The 20,875-nt window shown below is 39.7% G+C and overlaps 1 protein-coding gene across 3 annotated transcripts in view; it reads left to right on the top strand.

Annotated features, from left to right (window-relative positions):
• Positions 1-5,674: 5,674 nt before the first annotated feature.
• The window catches only part of sos2 (son of sevenless homolog 2 (Drosophila)), an 86,084-nt gene continuing 70,883 nt past the window's right edge, over positions 5,675-20,875 (top strand). Inside the window, exons 1-2 of one of the 3 annotated variants that reach the window (XM_052023856.1) lie at positions 5,675-5,728; positions 6,477-6,891. In XM_052023856.1, the coding sequence (XP_051879816.1) occupies positions 6,814-6,891 (78 nt within the window). In that variant the 5' untranslated portion in view covers positions 5,675-5,728; positions 6,477-6,813. Of the gene's footprint in view, positions 5,729-6,006; positions 6,142-6,235; positions 6,892-20,875 lie in introns of those variants that run through there. The other 2 variants (XM_052023846.1, XM_052023865.1) reach the window with 2 other exon arrangements.

The following is a 20,875-nucleotide window of genomic DNA, read 5'->3' on the forward strand; positions in this document are numbered from 1 at the left end:
GCAGCCTTTGATGTAAATTATACACTCCCCAATATAAGGTATCTGCTCAACAAAAGTGGTTATTTTTCACAGATGGTTCTATTTTATTTGAGCAGCACACTTACAATAAATGATATTGCTACATTCTTGAGCATATTGCTGATGTCTGTTTATCTCTAAAGCTGCAGCCAAGGCCACTATTGGCAAAATTAAAATGCTGCTGCACTTTCTTGGCAAGCTTATCTCCTTTGGGCCCCGAGCTCTTACACTAAGCAGAAGTCTTCATGATGAGATGTCAGTGATTAAATGATAATAACCACCATTAAGCACACCATCTAACTAGACCCCATAAGAATGAATCAGTTTTAGAAAGAATGAGTCCTCACTAATCAATCTGAAAATTATATATAGAAACCATAAAACATGCTATTTCTATGATATGCAAAAACTCATTTTGACTAATATTCATCAATATGAAAAGTTAACTCTTTCCCTCCCCACAGATTCTGCCTGACTTGCTGAGTATTCCCATCATTTTCTGTTATAATTTCAGTGGAAGGGTATCATATGGTGAATGACTCAGTTTCTGCGTCCAAAAGGTCTTTGCACCATCCATAAGGCACAAGTCAGGAGTGTGACAGAACCCTCTCCACATACCCGAATGAGTGTAGCTCCAATAACACTCAAAAAGCTTGGCGGCATCAAGGACGAAACAATCCACTTGACTGTCATTTTGTTCACTCCCTCTGACAGCAGTACACTGTGGCTGCAGTGTGTGCCATCTACAAAAGCACTGCAGTTGCTCGTCTAGGCTAATGTAAGCCTATACAAGCTGAGGTGTTAACTCTCTCCGCACTGGCTGCCTGACCCGAAGACCATTTCCTGCATTTTCTTTTATTATTTCAGACTTTGGGCATTGCAGTATTTTGCTTTTGAATTACTGTGCCTCTGATCTGTTATTATAGAGACAGTATTTATGTGGCTGCATTGGTAATGTTTCTGGTCAATGATGACTCCCAGGATTTCAATGATGGGAGATTCAGTGACGACAACGTCATTGAATGTCTGTTGTTGAAAATGATTATTTCCTGGTATTTGTGTGGTGTGAATATTACCATAGAACCATAGAACAATACAGCACAATACAGGCCCTTCGGCCCACCATGTTGTGCCGACCTTCAAACCACTCCTAAGACTAACTAACCCCTTCCTCCCACATATCCCTCTATCTTAAATTCCTCCATATGCTTATCTAACTATCTCTTGAACTTGACCAACGTATCAGCCTCCACCACCACCCCAGGCAGCGCATTCCATGCACAAACCACTCTCTGGGCGAAAAACCTCCCTCTGACGTCTCCCTTGAACTCCCCCCCCCCCCCCCCCCCCCCACCGTTACTTAAAGCCATGCCCTCTTGTATTGAGCATTGGTGCCCTGGGAAAGAGGTGATCTGTGGATATGAACCCCTAGATCTCTCTGCTCCTCTACACTGCCCAGAATCCTGCCATTTACCTTGTATTCTGCCTTGAAGTTTGTCCTTCCAAAGTGTACCACTTCACACTTCTCTGGATTGAACTCCATCTTCCACTTGTCAGCCCAGCTCTGCATCCTATCAGTATCCTTCTGTAAGCTTCAACGACCCTCCACACTATCCACAACACCACTGATCTTTGTGTCATCTGCAAACTTGCTAACCCACCCTTCCACCCCCTCACCTAAGTAATTAATAAATATCACAAAAAGTAGAGGTCCCAGAACTGATCCATGTGGGACACCACTAGTCACAGCCCTCCAATCGGAATGCACTCCCTCCACCACAACCCTCTGCTTTCTACAGGGAAGCCAATTCTGAATCCACACAGCCAAGCCTCCCTGGATCCCTTGGCCTCTGACCTTCTGAAGAAGCCTACCATGTGGAACCTTGTCAAACGCCTTACTAAAATCCATGTAGACCACATCTACTGCACTACCCTCATCAATCTTCCTGGTCACCTCCTCAGAGAACCCTATCAGGCTTGTGAGGCAAGATCTTCCTTTCACAAATCCATGCTACTTACCATTTATCAGCTCATGTTTGTTGCATGTCGGCATGGGGTGCTCCATTGGGTAAGGAGTTGTGAACAGAATTGAACAGCATTAAATCATCAGTAAACATCCAACCTCTGACTTTAAGATGGAAGGAAGGCCATTAATGGAGGTGCCTAAGAGAGTCCCCTAGGGAACTCCTGCTGTGATTTTCTGGCACTTTCCATTGTTCAATTATATTTTTTGCCTGCCACGTTATGATTTTGATTTACTTAGACCAGATCTGCTCTCATCTCATTGAAATCAGATAAGATATCTTTTGTGGAGAGTGTTCTGGGGGAAGCCCACAAGTGTCGCCACGCTTCCAGTGCCAACATAGCATGGCCACAACTTCCTAACCCGTATGTCTTTGGAATGTGGGAGGAAACCGGAGCACCTGGAGGAAACCCACGCAGTCACGGGGAGAACGTACAAACTCCTTACAGACAGCGGCCGGAATTGAACCTGGGTCACTGGCGCTGTAATAGCGTTACGCTAACTGCTACACTACTGTGCGTGCCCTTATTGGCCCTTATCCAATTGACCATTTTTACCCTGGAGGGGTCTGTCACTTTATGTTACTCTTCTAAATATTATGATATTATTATAACTGTTTCTTAGATGTTTCCTCAATGATAATTGCTCCACTTGGATTGATATATTTCTAACAGAGTCTAGCATTGTCATCTTCCTACTGGGTCAGAAACTCTCTGAAGATAGCAGAAACTCCTCCTCATCTTTTCTCCTTATGTTACCAGTACTCAATCTGTTCTTGGATAGTTGAAGTTCCCAGTTATCACTACTCAATGCCTTTTGCACATCTTTGCAATTTCTCTCCAAATCTGCACCCCCATATCCTTCCCATTGGCTATAGAATAGGCCCAGTCATGGTCAATTAACTGTCTTCATTGCAGGAGGTATGGAGTATAAAATTAGGGAAGTTTTGAGACTACACCTGAAATACTGCATATGCCTCAATTAACTGTCCTCTGTCAAATGTAATTTTGATGTCAAGGGCACTACTTAGAAATTTAAGGGGATTTGGCATGCCATCAAACTTCTACAGATATACAGTGGAGAGCAGTCTAACTGGTTGCTTCACAGCCTGGTATGCAAACTCCAATGCACAGGAATGCAAGAGGCTACAGAGAGTGGTGGACAGCCAGATCCATCACGGATACAGCTCCCCCACCATCAAGGACATCTCAGGAAGGCGACATCCATCATCAGGGACCCCCAGCATCTGGGCCAAGCCCTCTTCTCGATGCTGCCATCAGGCAGGAGGTACAGGAGCCTGAAGGCCCACACCTCAAGGTTCAACAGCAGCTTCTTCCCCACTGCCACCAGGTTCTTGAACCAACCTGAAAAATCCTAACGCTACCTCGGACTATATTTTCCTCTCTTTCAACTTGCACTAATGTCATTATGTTTATTTTGTCATGTAAGTTATGTATAATTTATGTTAATTTAAGTTTATGTTAATTTATCTTGGTCATGTTTGTAATATACTGTGCTACTGCTGCTAAAAAGCTAATTTTCATGGCATTTATACCCTGTGTATGTATACCTATAACAATAAACTTGAACTTCACTTCTGCAGTTCAGCTCCTCAATTCATGTTTGGTCCAAAGCAATGATGAGGGCTGGATCCAAACTGAGTATTGGTGAACGGATTATTATTAAGTGCTGCTGAAAGCATTGGTCGCACCATATACCTTTGCTTTATTGATAATTGAAAGTAGACTGATTGGATGATAAAAAGTGAGATTAGATTTGTCCTTCAAAAAACTTTAAAAAAAGCAAATTGATATTGAGTCCCATAAGAACATAAGAAACAGGAGCAGGAATAGGTCATTTGGACCTCATGCTTGCTCTGCCATTCAGTGAGTTCATGGCTGATCTAATCTTGGCCTCAACACTCTCCCCATACTCCCTGACTTCCCTGCAGTTTAAATGTCAGTTAGTCTCTGCCTTGAACATGCCTCCATAGCCCTTTGGGTTTGAGAATTCTAAAGACTTATGACTCTTAGAGAGAAAGAATTCCTTCTCCTCTCCTTCTGAAATGGGCAACACTTTTTCTGAAATTATGCCTGCTAGTTCTATCTTCTCAGTATCCATCCTGTAAATCTCTCTCAGAATCTCATAGGTTTCCAATGAGTAAATGCCTAACTAGCTCGAACTTTCTTCATACATCAATCAGTTCATTCCAGGAATTAGTTCAGTGAACCTTCATTACACTATCTCCAAGCAATTATATCCCTCTTGACGTATGGAGACCAAAGCATATGCAGTATTCCAGGTGCAGTCTCAAACTTCCCTAATTTTATAGTCCATACCTCCTGCAATAAAGACCAACATTGTATCAGCCTTCCTAATTACTTATTGTACTTGCATGCTAACTTTGTTTTCCTGTACTAAGATCTCTATATCTCTTTATAAAGCAACATTTTGTAGTCTCATTCTAATTAAATAATAATTTTTAAAATTATTCCTTCTAAACTGGATAATTTCACATTTTCTCACATTACTCTGCATTTGCCATCTTCACTTAAACATTTTTTATCCCTTTACAGGTTCTTTGTGTTCCCCGCACAACCAGCTAACCTACTTGTTGTATCAGCCGATTCAGCTGGAGTAGACTTGGTCCCTTCCTCCAAGACATTAATATTGATTGTATATAGTGAAGGCTCCGGCACTGATCCCTGTGGTACCCCACTAGTTATTAACTGCCAATCTGAAATTGGCCCATTTATTCTGTTCATGCCAACATATTACCCTAACCCCGAGTGCTGCAACGGACAGAAGGTGAGGTCCTGTTCCTTGAGCTTACGTTGGGCTTAGCTGGAAGAAAGAGGACAAAGACAGGTAGGGATGGCAGTGGGAAGGAGAATAAAGTTCTAGGTGACTGGAAGCTTAGGGTCACTCCTGTGGATTGAACTGAGGTGTTTTGCAAACAGTTCACCCAATCTGTGTTTGATTTCTCTCAGGAAGAGAAGACCATATTGTGAGTAAATTGGAGACAGTGCATGTGACTGGTTGTATCACCCGGAAAGATGGTTTGAGTTCCTCGATAGTGAAAAGACATGAGCTAAAAGGCAGGTCTTGCACCTCCTGCAGTTGTTTATGAAAATACTTTGAGAAGGAGAGTGGTTGAAGACAGAAAACTGAACAAGGGGATCAAAGGGAAGAGGTGGGGAAAATACACTTAGTGATTGGCATCTTGTGAAAGGTAGCAGAAATGACAGAGGATGATTCATAGAATGTGGATGCAGGAGGGTGAGGACAAGGGGATCTCTATCCTTGTTCTGGTGGAAGTAGAGAGAGTGAAAACAGGAGTGCAGGAAATGGAGCTGATGCCATTGAGAGCCCTGTGAACTATGGTAGAAGGGAAGCCATGGTTAAGGAAAAAGGAAGATATCTCAGAAGCACTGATGTAGAAAATCTCATGGCCAGAACAAAGATGGCAGAGCCAGAGAAAGTGGGAGAATGCACAGGAGTCTAACAGAAAGCCAAAGGCGGTGGGGAAGTTTAATGAATATGGCTAGGGAGCCTCTGGGCTTGTAATGAATATTGTAATATGTTTTACGGGCAGAATAAGCCTAGCAATTTTCCATATTCTCAGGTAGATGTCATCGTTGTAACTGTACTGAAACAGCTTGTTATTGGCACGCCTAGTTGTGGAACGTAAGTCTTTAAGAACCAAAGCCAGGATGTTGGTGGTCCCGTTGCCTTTGCTGTTTCCAGTGTTCTGAGCCATTTCTTTACCACCCGCAGTACTTTGAATTGCCTGTAATATTTTGTTACGGCTGAATTTCAGGAAGAAACCGAGCGGATTAACCACTCGGCGTTTTTGGCCGAACACGTTAGCATATATACTGCGAGGGATCGCTCATTTATTTTTGAGCAAAACATTCCTTGATAACTAACATCTGCATCTATGTATTTATAGAAAAGGAGAAATGCGATATTGCCATTGCAATACCGCCCAAAACTTCTGAAAGATAACATAAATGCAGCAGTGACCGACTTAAGTGCAGAGAGAGCCCACTTCACACGTCCTCTGCTTCGATCCTCGACTCTTTCCGCATTTGGCTGGGGTGCGTGAGGAGGGGAGGGAGAGGGGGGGGGGGGGAAGGGCCGCGCCTGCGCGCAGGGGCCTCTGCGGTAAATAGAATGGCCCGGGGGCGCGAGTGACGGGCCGTGATTCCATTTGGGGTTTTTTTTTAATGGGGTTGGGAGCCCGGGAGGGAGGATGAGGCGGCGCGGGGGCCGGGCCAGGCCCTGGGATCGCCGCTGACCGCAGCCGCCGGGCGCCCCTCACAGCCCCGAAGGGAAAGTCTTCTGAGCGGCACGGGGAGCTTTGCGCGCTCCTCAATGGGATGATCATGATGTGTGCGTAGCTAACATTAATGCTATTGTTTGTCCAACCAAGACTTGGAGTCAGCTGGGAGGAGACTAATCCACCGAGTAGAGGAGCGGGGTGAAGTTAAGAGCCGTGGCGTGTGGGGAATTACCCGGGGATGTCTGTGAACTCTCGGCTCGGCCGACGGATCAATCATCTCTCGTTTTCCTGCTCCCCTTCCCGTCTGCGACTGCCATGCTAAATCATGCAAGAGCTACGAGGACACGATAGGAGTGATTATTTCATGTGAAAGGGGGGAAAAAAAAACACAGACCGAAGGGAAGCGTTTCTGTTTTTGTTTTGAGATTCAAGTGTGGTCGCCGTCGTTTGGAGCCGAGGCCGATGCTGGGTGTTGTGTCCAAAAGCCATGCAGCAGCCTTATGATTTCTTCAGTGAGGAGAACAGTCCGAAATGGCGGGGTCTGTTTGTCCCAGCGTTAGGCAAGGTAATTATGTACAATGTATGTCTTTGGATTTTTAATGTGCAACGTCGATATTTGGAAAAGGGACGGAAGATAATGGTGGCAAAGTGTTCGTTGGAAGTGCAACTTGTACATTGCATGTTCATTCACGTCACTGGTCTCAAGTGTATCACGTAATCTGGTACAAGCGAAATATTTCAATCTGAAATTAAATGTACAAATTTTTGACCACACGTTATATTCGTTTTATACAGTTCTTTATCTTTTTTGCTTGCTTCTTTCCATACTTCCCCTGAAAATTCAAAACCGTTTTGTGATCATAGTCGATAGATCTACATTGACGATGTGAAAATTCAGCCCAAAAACTTGAATTGCTAGATAAATTGAATTAGGAGAAGTAAACTACATTAGACAAATTGTTGGATTTGACTCGTGGTGTAAGGAAACAAGGTAATTAGGTTTTGTACACTTAAAACTAGATCTTCTACGAGCATTACAATACACTGGTTTACTATTTTGCTTATAGAATTATGTTCAAATAAAAATCTTAACTAATGTAGTAAGTATTGTAACTAGTAAATTGTCTTTCATTTACCCTTTTTTTTAGTTTTAAGTTATTGGTGTCCATGCATATGTTTTGTAAGTAGATGTCATCAAAACTTGGCAATGTATTGTCATCAGTGGGGTAATATATGGTTGGGAATGTGCATTAATCAGGGTTCTTTAACAATGGGGATCAGAAGAGTTTGCTAACAATACAGTACAACCTTACCAAAGATATCATTTTGTTGACAAGTGAAAAGTGGACAAGCATATTTGTATGAGAACTTAATAACTTTTTTTTGGTAAATCTGATTTTACCATTTGCTCTTTTTAAGACTGCAACATACTACTGAATTACTAAAATAGGTTTCCAGTATGAATTGCAGTTTCTGTGAAGTGCTTAAATAAAAAGATTGGAGATTTCAGTCAGATTACTAACGTGCCACATTGCTAACAAGACTGACCACAGTCTTTCCTCCTCCTTTCCCTCTCCACCTGGGGCTTTATTTGTCTTGTTTAGTTTTTCCAATTGTAGTCAGAGAATCAACTGCAATGACTTCTATTTCCTCTGGTAGCCTCAAGCATTTATCCTTTTTCCCTTCCTCTTTCTCAGCTACATGCTGTCTGTCCCTCAGCTATATCATCTGAAAACGAACCTGTTTTTATGTGAATGCTGATGACAGTTTGCTGCACATCACCACTCCCTTTCTTAACTCTTACACTCTCTCCAAATTTTAAAACTGCTTGACTGACATTCCAGGCAAGTAGGAATTTCTTCCAAATTGTGCATTGGGAAAACTGTCCTTTCCACAAACCCTGTTCTCAAACCACTGACTCAACCCTTTTCCCTGCAATAGATGGTTTGCAACTTTGATTCATAATTGACCCAAAGATGCGCTTCTGACCACATCCACACCATTACGAAGAGCACCCATTTCCATCCTCTGCAACAATGCCTGCCTTATCTGTTCTGTTGCTGAAACCTTCAGCCCTGCCACTGTGACCTCTTCACATGGGTATTCAAAGGGGGATGTGGCTGATCTTCCACGTTCTTTTGTCCATGCAAGTGAATTATCCAAAGCTCTGCTCCCTGTGCCTGAATTGGCACCAAGTCCTGTTCATTTGTACTCTGTTCATTTACTCAGATTAGTCTCTGATTAAACATGCCATGACTTTAAAATGTTCAGTCTTTTTTCTAGTCGTTTATTGGTTTTGTCTTTCCCCGTGCCTATACTTTCCTGAAATATATTTGCTGTTCCAATACTGACCTCTTGAGCAATTCTTTGATCATTTCTTCAGTTCTTTTAGCCATCATGGCCCTGCTAAGCCACTCCTTTTTCTTTCTTTCCTCCTTTAAGATGAATCTTGCACATCGCCAAAACCTCTGTCAAAAAGACAGTCTGCTTCACTGTTTCCTTCCTGTTGGTTGTCAAATTTTGTTTGATAATTCTCCTTTGAAGCACCTTTTGGGCATTTTACAATAGCAAAGCTGCCTTATCAATATGTTGTTATCTGTATTTTGTCAATAGGTGTATCCTAACATAATTTAATAACAAGTAACAAGTATGCATTATTATTTTGCGGCAGTTCTTTTAGAGTGATTTATTTTATTACTAATTGAGTTGTTGATGTGTCCGGGGTTAAGAATTTTGGCAGTGATCAAGAGTAACACCATTTCTTGATTGATTTTTGATAGTGGTGACATCTAGTATAACTAATAATTGTACCCATGTTTCATAGAAATCTAGACCTGGTGACATTTTCTGTCAAGGAATTAATCTGGTTGGAATCTCTATGTAAATAGTAATATGTTAAAGGGTCACCACTCCTAAATTAATAGGGGATTTATTTTAATAATGGTTCATTATACTTGTTTCAATTTTTTTAGACTGCTAGTGTGTTTAAAGATGTAGTGTGATTTGACTCCTTCCAAGCCTTTTTGAAGTGGTCAAGCAAGTCATTCACATGTACAGAACCGCTACAACTAAGCATTATAAGAATGAATTAAAATGGACCATCTGGCATCAACCTAGGTGTTTGATTAGGAGACAATAAAGGTACACCCATCATGTGCAGAATCCTCCTTACTAATAAAAGGGAACATTCCAAAATTGGAAGAGTGTTTCACAGAATCATATCTTTTCACCAAATTCCTTCAGCACAATCCCTGGATATGTCCTGTCTCATTGACGTAACTAGCCCACCAAAGGATGTGGCATAGTGATGTTTATTTGGGAGATAGTGGGCCAGGAAGACCTTAACATTGATGTAAATCTCCATGAAGTCCACATGGCATAAGGTTGAACATGGATGAAGAAACCTATTGATTGATTGCTACCTAATAATCTCCTTCATTTGATGAGTTATTTCTCTTCTATCTTGAAGAGCACTGGCTGCAGCACAAGCACAGAAAGTGTTCCAGAAGGCAACTTCTGGCACTACTGTTTGCTGAGTTTTGCAGAATGGCGCTGCCAGACTGGGTCTGGCAAGGTAGTGAGAGACCAACCCAAGTCCTCATCAATCCACTTGCTGCAGATGCATCTGTCTATTAAAGTATTGATAGTGGTGATATTTGTATAGACTTTATGGAGACAAAATTCGATTTTCACACGGAGGGCACTATTGTGTTGCTTGGCATAATCACAGTGTAAGTGGAATATATTCAGCTGAAATTGGGTACCCATAAGCTGTGAGCTGTATTGGCCCATTGGTAATAGCATCTATAACCTTGCATTATTGTGTATCCCTCACTATTATCAACACTATCAAGCTGGGGTACCAAGCTTTGCTCAATGAGTGTAGAAGAGCATTCCAGGGGCAGCAGCAAGAGTCCGTAACAGTGATGCCAACTCTTGAAGCTACACTAGGAGGCTATTTGCATGCAGAATGGCTGTAGAGTATGTAACCACATAACTAACAAACAGGACAAATATCAAGTCCAGCCAATCCATTTGTCATACTCTCATAATGGATTTCTTTCCTTACTGAGGAAGTTGATATGAAGCCATCAATATGCTTTTTCTTTTAATCTAATATTCAAATAAGACCTTGCTGTTTTAGTTAATCCTATTGGAGAGATAAAGACTGTCAGGCTACTGCTTCTGATTTCCACCTTTAACATATGTAATGATGCAGTAGGACAAGTTATTGCTCTTTCTTACTACTTGTTGCTTAATGACCATAGAGCTCCATACATAACCTTTCACACTGCCATTTGCATTCTAAAATTGGGAATGAGGACAAGAATGTGGAATTGGCTGAGTAAGATGTGTTTAAAAAAAATGTTTTATTTACCTGTGATCCTATCAAATGTCTGCAAACTTGATTCGATGATAGTGGACTAAATTACACTGCATCTTTTGAAAACTAAGGAGTGCAAAATTTACTCCAACTTGTGTTATTGGTCTGGCACTGAATCCTATTCAAATCTTTGTATTAATGTTTTCATTTATGTAGCAGCTTGCTCAACCTACGATACTTTAAAGTGCTTTGTGGTGTCTGAGTTGCATTATTGAGATTTCATAATGTTAGAACAGTTTCATTTGTTGAGTAGTTTAAATGCCTATTAATTAGTGGAAGTACTGTATTTTGAATTCTAAGGGTGTTGTTGGTAATAAGGGAAGCAAGAATAGTTTCAAACATGGACCAAAAAAAAAACAAACTGCTAGAGGAACCCAGTGGGTCGAGCAGCATCTTTTTGGGGGGTGGCGGAGGGAATTAGGTACTGGTAAATGATGGGTGGACCAAGGAGGGGTGAAGGATGATTGGCTCCTTCTGCTCATCAGCCTTCCGCCTACCCGGTCCACCATTCACCTACTAGCCCCTGTCTCACCTCTCCCTTTCCCATTCCCTTTCCACTCTGTCCTGATTCAGGGTCTTGACCCAAAACATTGACAATTCCTTCCCCGCCCCACAACCCTGCAGATGCTGCTCGACCTGCTGAGTTTGTTCCACAGTTTGTTTTTTTTTTGCTTCAGATTCCAGCATCTGCAGTCTTTAATTTCTAACATGGCACATCCTACTAAAATTTTGTTGATCAGAAATGGTCTGCATCACCAATTTTAAAGTTACTTGTTTCAATCTGTGTTGCTCCAAGTTAGTCTTCTTAAATTAGAAAAACTATTCTGGGATTGCAAATGGAAGGTAAGTGTATTTAAAAAAACTTTCAATGTCTAATCACAACACAATTGAGCAAACATAGTCTCCCACACTTTTTTATTTTATCAGTTGCTTCGTTCTATTAAGGCTTTGGTTATACTGCACTTCTCATCTGGTAGTGTTGCAAAGAATTCCATGTAGCTGGCAGGATTCCTATTATATTGAGTGGCTATAAATTATAGCTCCCTGTTTAAAACAAAATCACTGCACAGATGCTTGCATAGAGCTGAACTGCACTGAAAATTTTAATATTTTCTTTACAGAAGTGCAGGATGGAACATTCTTTCAAGGGGTGGGGAAATATTGTTAACTTGTGACCATTTTAATTGTCATTTTATTATCTCTCTTTCCTAAAGACATTGTTTCTAGAACTACTGTAATTAGATTTTTTTTAGGCTGGTCACCTGTGTATTTGGTTCTAGGAAGTATTCAAGCAGCAATGTCCTTTTCTTCCTTTTGAGGAAATATTGCTTTGTGCCTTCTACTTTGCCCAGAGGCCCAAATGAGGTTGTTGTATTGATAGATATGCAAAAATACATTTTATTGTGGAAATCTATTAATACGAGCTCTGATAGCTATCTGTATATTATCATAGATCCAAGTTGTACAGAGGAATAGGGTTTGATCTGTTTTCCATTACTTGATCTTATTAAGGACAACAATGCAGAGTACATTGACCTTGATGTGGACATCGCCAAAGTCAATGTCAGAGGCATTCTTACTGTGATGAAGGTGATAAGTACACTATAGCTAGTTGTTTGCTTGGCCACCCTGTTCCAACGCAGCTGTTGTCCAGTGCATGCCCTATGCGCACAGAAGTAGGGCATCTCTAACTTGGTCCCTGCTTGATCTATCTGTCTTCACTCAAAACATCAATAAAAGTCATTGAGTTTGGAGGTTGATGTGACTCAATATCTCAAAGGAGGGAATGGACATTGTGATTTCAGTACATTTGGTCTGCAAGTTGCATTGCAGCAACTCACCAAGATTGCTTCAATTGCATTTCTCTTTCCTGAGACTGTTTATAAACAATGTGTATGATTTGGATGAAGTGACTTGAGTGCATTCTGGCCACACTTGCTGCTGATACAAAAATGGGTGGTTTAGCAGGTTCTGAGGAGAACACAAAGTCCCCGTAAACGGAAATAGATAGGTTAAGTAAGTGGGTGAGAAATTGGCAGATGGAGCATAATGTGCAGAAAACATGAGGTTAACCACTTTGGAAGGAAGTATGATAAAGCAAATTGCTATTTAAGTGGAGTGAGACTACAAAATGTTGTAGTAGAAAGGCATCTGGGGGTCCAACTGAAAGAAGCACCAAAAGTTAACATGCAGGTAGAGCAAGCATTTGGGAAGGCTGATGGAATGTTGGCCTTTGTTGTAAGGTGTACAAGATATAAAAGTAGGGAAATTTTGATGAATCTTTGCAAGGTACTGGTGAGATTGCACCTGGAGAACTGCATACAGTTTTGGTCTCCATATGTAAAGAACAATAGTGCTGCATTGGAAGCTGCACAGAGAAAATTCATTAGGTTTATTCCTGGGATAAACAGATGAGCATCGAGAGTACAGAAGAATGAGAGGTGATTTTATTGAAGCATGTAATATTCTGAGTGGGATTGGCAGGAGGATGCTGAGAGGACATTTCCAACTAGTGGAGGTATCCAGAACTCGGGGGCATAGATTCGGAATAAGGGCTTGCTCGTTTCAGATGGAAATGATGATGTATTTCTTATCAGAGGATTGTGAATCTTTGCAAGAAGAGGACTCATTGAGGTGGAGATTGACAGATATGTGAACTAAAGAGGATTGCTAAAAAGTATAACAAAAATGCCAGTGTGTGGCAATATGGAAGTGAATGGATAGGCTAAAGCCAAGACCACCTCATCTGGGCTTGTTAGCAATTCTCAATATTCATTAGCTATTGCATAAGGGTCACTCTGCTGAGTGGTTGGGGGCTGGAGCGCTGGTCTATTTGGTGGCAGCATCAGCATAGATCCTGGAGTTGGTGGTGGGGGGGCTCTATGTACAGCCTTTGACAACAAGAAGGCCAGGATCAACCTGTGTCACCTACAGCTTGCCACCTGCAATACTGAGAAGCTCATCTTACTGCTTAGTGGTGTCACTATCACCCAGGGCTAGGTCCTGCTCAACATCTATGCCATGCTGCTACTGGCTATCCAATTACCTATTGAAATACCCTGTGAAAAACACAGTCGATGGGGTGAAAGTGGTGTTGAGGCCAAGATTGGATCAATTATGTATTTATTCAAAGGTGGAGCAGGCTCAAGGGACCAATATGTTCGACTCCTGCCCGTTTCTTGTGTTTTTATGTAAAAGTTATTTTGTGGAAAAGTTACTGCTTTGGATCTTCCTCCAAGCCACCAATCCATTGTGTGATTGTCCACTGAGATTCCATCTTTGTTGTAGGTAAGAATTTGAAAGTCCCCGTTTGAAAGATTGCCTTGTAAGAACTCCAACAGATTAGGATGGCAGATTTCAGGACTGGGTAATTTTAATCAAAACAAGTTATATTGAGAACAACTGTATTAAAAATCTGCAGTCTTGAGTGAGATGAGGAGAAGGGGTCATATTGGATCTTGTTTGTGATCACAACCCAATATTCCACACTAAGATCTTTTGAGTTTGTCTCCTATTGTCAGATTTTGATAATAGCCCCAAGGTTATTTTGTGCACTGGCACCTGAACAGTGGAGGGGGAAAATATCAGATAATCTGGCACGCATAATATGTAACAAAGACTTTTCAAATCTCAAAACTCTGGAGTGCGCTTCCAACATACAAACCAAGAACGTAGATACTGTAGAGTGTTCATTCCAAATGACACAGAGCAATAAGAAAAATCATATAACCACTGAAATAATAATGACAATACTGTCCTTTATTGGTGTTTCAATTTATATGTGAATAACTATTGCAAATTTTCATCTAACATGTTGGTGCAATAAAATTGTCGATAAGTCTGCAGTGAAATACTGAAACATGAGAAATAGTTTGTCTTAATCACCTCAAAGTACCAAAAAAAAGTCTCTTGCACTCATTATTAGTTTGTGGTGGTGAAAGAAAGATATAACGTGACCTCCAATGATTTGTGCCTTCTCATTGACAAATCCAAGTAATTGTAACCTCACTGAGTGTATCCATTGAAGTTCATTGTCTGATGTGAAATTGCTGGATGTATAGTTAATGTGATAAAATTTGTTGTAATGAGCTTTTTGTTGTGTGATTTATGGTTTTGGGAAACCACCCAACCTTGAAGGTCCAGAAAGAGAGCTATTAAACAGTGTATTCTCATTTGTTAAGATTTTTTTTAAAGAGAAGAAAATAATATATTGATAATTACTTTATGCCATTTTTTGCTATCACACTTCTCAATGCCTGAAAACAATCAGTTTCTGAATGCAGAGGTCTTTTAACAGCTAAATTGTCTTTATTTTAAGAAAATAACTTTGATTACTATGGTATATCATTTGGAAGGTGTGACCTTGGTCAAATGATTTCCAAAACACTCTATCATGCAGATTTCCTTCACCTCTTGCTCTGTTTGATTCGGATGAATTGGTAAGACAATGTTAGTCAACAGCTCTCTCATGATTGTATCTGCTCATTGAAGGCTACTTGTATTGGTCCTTGACCCCTTTTCATCCCAGTATTTCCTATGGTCTTGTTAAAGCAATTTTGCAGTTTCTGATCATGGTAGTTTAATAGTTAATGGCTCAAAATGATTGTACATGTTGCATATTTACCCTGCCATTTGCTTTAAAAAAAACTTAAGGACTGGTACAACATTTTCCAAACACTGCTGGGTTTCATTGCTCTTCAGTTTGCTTTATTTTTTTTTCCTGTCTTTTTTTTCCTCTTTAATCCGTGTTGTTCCTTTCTTTCTGCTTGTCTCAAGCTTGTTCTTTTTGCTCTCCTTAAATTTACTGAGTAAGAAAATAGAGCATTGGACATGGAGTTCATGAAATGCCAGTTTGATATATGTGACTGTGTCCACTTCAGTTTGGATTTTCATCGGTTTCTAGTGCAGATAAAATACAATCCAAAGGATGGGGTTGAAAAAAGAAGCAGTTTGAATTGTTAGCTGTGAGATAGTCCATTTCAGCAATATCTGTGCCTTTTAATGTGAAACAGCTTTATAATACATATATATTTAATGTTTCAAATTATTTATTTACACTTGTGTTGTTTCTTTTTCCGACTGTGTTTTCGTTTAATTTTCTTGACCGAGGTATCCCATGCTCTCTAAGTAAACTTGGGGAAAACTTTAACTAGCTTTTTTCACTGTGCTTCCATTGTCCACTTTAAAGATTGCTACAACATTTCAAACAAATTGACATTTGGCTTAAATACTAGTTTCAAGTGGCTGTAGACATGTTACTGGCTATTTAAATAATAAAGACCTTAATGCTATTTTCAGTGTAATTTTGGCATTTACAGGTTAATTGTATGCTTCTAGTTACACAAATTGTATTTCAAAAAGAAACCATAATTCTGTTGTTGTAAGTTTGTAATTGATGGACTTCAGTGTGTAAGGTTTGGCCATGAACTTCTGTAATGGAAGATCACTAGTAAAGTGTCTATAGCCATTTTAGGTAGAAGACATTGTCCCAGAAGAGTAATACCACCATAGCCCATTAACCATTGCTGGCACAACTGGCTAATGACTTACTAATGACTTGCCACTTCCAGTTATAGAAGGCATTTTTGTTTTTCTTTTAAGGGCAGAACTACTGAATTTAAACCCAGTGCATTCAATTATTCTGTTCCATGTTCCTAAAAATAGCCTCTCTTTATGTAATACATTTCTAGATCTTACTAAAATTGTGCTTAATATCATTTGAGTTTCCAATGACAAGCATGTACACAAAGGAATTGAATGAGGCCCTTTTGACCCTTGAATCATTCAGTGAGGCCATGAACCTCAATCGCTTTATTTAACGAAAATTTTTCAATCTCAGATTTAATACTAAGTAATATTAACCAGTGATGTGTTGACCCATTGGCCATTTATGTCAGTGAGTTCCAAATTTCTACCATTGTTTATGTGTAGAAGTGGCTCCAGACTTTGAGTATGTGTTTTAGTCTCTCTGACCAACAAAATTTCAATCAGCTCCCTTCATATGTTAACACCTAACCTTTTATCATGTAAGGAATACAACCTGATTTAAGTATTTTCTCCTTTTAATTTAATCCCTGAAGTGCAAGTATTTACATAAACCCATGTTCTGTCTCCTCAAGGCCAGTATAAGGTGTGGTTCCAGAGTTGTTCATCGTTATCCAGGTATGGTTTAACTTAAACTTTGTAAAGATGTAGCATAATTTCCACCCCTTTGTATTCTAGTCCTCCAGATATAAAGGCAAGCATTCTATTTGAATTTTTGATTGCATTTCATATGTGTCCATAATAATTTAAAGATCCAACTACACGGCCCCCCAAGTCTCCCAAGAATACACTGTTCCAGATTTTTTTAATCATGAGAAACAGCCATTTGTTTAAATAGCAAATTTTTGTTGACTTTGACTGACAGGTCACCATCGTTGAAGAATCTTAATCAGTCTGATCTCAGTCCAAGCATAAATTTAGTTCAGAATTGCCTTGAATGAATTTTTTTTTCTGTGCCAGTTATTTGTGATATTTTTTCCAAAGGTTATTTCAATGCACTCTGGAATATTGCAGTTTTACATTGGCAAAGCAAAAGTTAGAACTGTAAAGATGAATATGTCTCTCATGCACAATATATCAACAGGAAGTGAAAAATTTCTACTCCTAATTCTGTCATGTTGTCAAGTGACCGAGGGTTTTTGTGGTGCAGCTCCCATGATACACCATTACATGCATACTGTGTCCACAGCAGTTGGAAATCCCCAGAAACCAAAACCAAGATGTCATTTCCAACTTCAGCCCTGGGTACTGGAGGGAAGGGCAGGCCTATCTGGGTGCAAAATCATACATACGTTCGTAAAATTTGTACAATTTTATAGAACTGTTCTTTATTTAAACAGTCAATGTATTAAATTTCTAATTTTCTCCATTTTGGCCATCGCTTTGTGTTGCTCTCCTTTACTTTGCACCTGTTTCTCCTTGTTTCTTATTATTTTCCTCCCAACCCTAGCTGACATGAATACTGTACTTGGTCTGACTCAATGTGTGCAATGTTCCAGGGCACTGAGCAGTGTAACTATAAATTTGATGATTCTGTAGGTGATGCATTACTTTTGATTTATATTGTATTGGTTTCTTGTGATTTTTTTTAAGCTGTCAAACACTGAGTAATCTGTAAGCATTACTTGTTAGGTTAGTTTGGACAGCTGATGTTTATATGCAAAATGTATTTCAGGGTGGAGACTGAATAATTTTTCCAAGAAAATGGCAAATAATGGAATTTTTAAGTTGGCTTAGTTTTTTGTATGCCAACTTGTAGCTAAACCCAAGAACTATTTCATTTTAACTGTGTTGCTTTGTTTTGTTCAGTGTTTGCAATTTCCCCATAGCAGCCAGTATAAAGGTAGTAATTGGACAGAAATGAAGTGGAAACATTTGCAGTTCTGTATATAAACTTCTTCCTGAGATCATAGAAAAATATGGTAACGATCATCATCAGTGGTGGCCAACCTATCAATATTTGAGTCAGAAGACATTTGTACCTGATGAGGAGTTGCAAGTTTTAAGATCCTTTTTATGTTGCCTTTCTGGTCTTGAGAAAGCAGCAGTTCTAGTCTACAAATATAATGGGATAATTTATGAGGGACCGCTGCCAAAAGTGTGGAAATCATGCATCTGCACTTAACTTGGCACCAGTGCTTTTGAAACATTTGGTGCAACTTTTTTTATTTGACTTGCTTTATGGAGAGACTTCTGCACAGCACCAACAATTAAATGAGCAGCCCAGGGCTCAGACAGAAGCCGGGAGTGTGGAGAGGAAAAATTATGAATTTCAGGCTGGTGTCCTTTCCACAAAACTGAAGCAGCTTCTCTACAATCCCAAAGGCAGCATCCAAGTGGGGGAGGGAAGGAAAGAGCAAAATGATGAGTGCATGTCAGGAGAGAAATAGTCATTCTCAGCATTTATTCTCAAGTCTCAGCCCTGGGTCCCCCAGTTAAGGTCCTGGTTTCATTCCATAATAGGCACCATTCGCACATCCTACTTTATGCTAATACTGTTCCAAGAGATTCAGCTTTGGGTTGGATGAGTCCAGGATTTGTGACTGGTATGACTACCAAGCAAGGCCACTCTTTATTCAGTCATATTCAGAGGTCATGAGCTTTAAGCTAACATGAGCCTGGGTTTGTTCAAGAGCCACTAATCTAAAGTTGCCTTTCTGTCATCCTTTTACAAATTGCAAATATGCTGCGATCACTTGATTTGCAACACTTGTGCAACTTTTGACATGCTCTATCAATAGTTCTTAACCTGGGACACCCAACCTTGTCAGAGCACCAAAGATAACAGCAGGCCTATGAGGCTTTAATAATAATGTGTGCAGTTCCATGGAACATTGACTTTGTATTTTAATGATTTTTATTGAATTGGTTTCTTGTGATTAATTCAGCTGTATATCTTATGTGTCACTTGTTGAGATAGTTTAGTAAACTGGTAAGGTTAGCTTTTGTATCCAAATTCTATTCCAGGAGGAAACTGAATGATTTTTAAAAAAAATTTAAATGACAAATAATAAAATTAAAATTAGTCTAGTTTGTTGAATGCCAGTGTGTTGCTGAACCCAAGGACAATTCCAAGCTCACTGTATTGAGATAATTTAGTTGGAAAGTTCCTAAAAAAATATATATATATTAAGAGATACTTGGCATGCCACTTTCCCCATGTGTAGGAGTGCTAGTAATCTCTGCAAACCTCTAGATAACCCCAAGGAGGTGCCTATAACATAATTCAATGTTTCTGGGGGGCATGCATTTTACCAAATATGAAGAACTGGAGCTTTCTTTCAAAAAAAAAGGGAATTGCTACTCTGCAGAACAATGTTTTTTCTTCCCTTGTGCAGCCAGCAGTGGCAATTATTAAAACACTGAGCTTGTTGCAAAACAGCTTTCTAATATGCTACTTACTAATAAATTATCATATTTTGAATGGAATGGGTGGAGTGAAATATCTCAAATAATTCTTTTAAAGATGTCTGATCTCAATACATTCCACCTGATTTTTTTTTCCTCTCAGGATTGCCTACTGAAGATTCTTGATACTAATGAATTGCTGCATTTGGCCAGACCTGAAAACATTACTTTTATAAAATAAAAAGCAATATTAATTTTGATATGCTTGTGTGACTGCAGCTGGATTTATAGCTGATTTTATTTGTATATTTATAAAGGTCTACAAGGACTAGGCAGGATTCTGTTTTGGACTGATTTTATGTTGTTTGCTCAAATACTACTATTTCCTTTTTTTTCTTGAAAGCTACAGTTGATGAGTAAGTATTTAGCTTTGAAGCAACTTGGGTTGCCTTTAGGATGCAATGAGCATTAGATAAATGAATATTTTGTCTCCATGTTTGCTGGAAGAGTACCCCATCACATGGCAGGAAGGGAAATGTGAAGCTGAAGAATGATATTCTGTTATAGAGGGTTGTACATCTCTAACCTTGAGAGGGTTGTACATCCTTTAAGACCTTTTTGCTATTCCACAATGGATGAAGTGTCATTCTTGTAATGAGGTAGGAAGTGCTTTAGCATTTTGTGAAGGAAGCTTTTGGCAGCTATCAGATCTGCTAAATATACTTGCAGTACCATATGTCTATGGGAAAGCTTACAATTTAGGTTAAGGCGGGCATGGATTCCTGGGGTAGTCCTTCACTGCCTCCTTCATTTGGGGTATTTTCTGCTCTCTCATGTGGGTGTAAAAGATACCACAGCTTGGTTAGTCTCCCAGTATCAAAGGCAATGTTTATTCCTAAAACAGCATAACATAAAAATAATCTAATTGTGGTTTGAATGAATGCACCATGTACAAATTACCTGGATTTTCCCCTACATTGCAACAGTGACTACCTTCAAATACAATTAATTGGGTGTGAAACACTTTTGAAAGAATTGAATATGAACAAAGCTCTATAAACACAAGTTTTCTTCTTTCTTGTGAATGTTAGTGGACGTGATAGTGAAAAACTGTTTATTCCAATAAACGAAGGGCTTTCTCTTTCTGAAATCTAGTGTCATTCATCAGCACCAAGCACTTCCAGATGACCTAAAATGTAGGTAGTTGTAGAGCAAAACTCCATGTGCTCTCTGCCAACAATGTGTCTCAGCTCTTTCATCCCATTTGGTGGTA

This window comes from Pristis pectinata, chromosome 1 (assembly GCF_009764475.1).
Source record: "Pristis pectinata isolate sPriPec2 chromosome 1, sPriPec2.1.pri, whole genome shotgun sequence".
Taxonomy (NCBI): domain Eukaryota; kingdom Metazoa; phylum Chordata; class Chondrichthyes; order Rhinopristiformes; family Pristidae; genus Pristis; species Pristis pectinata.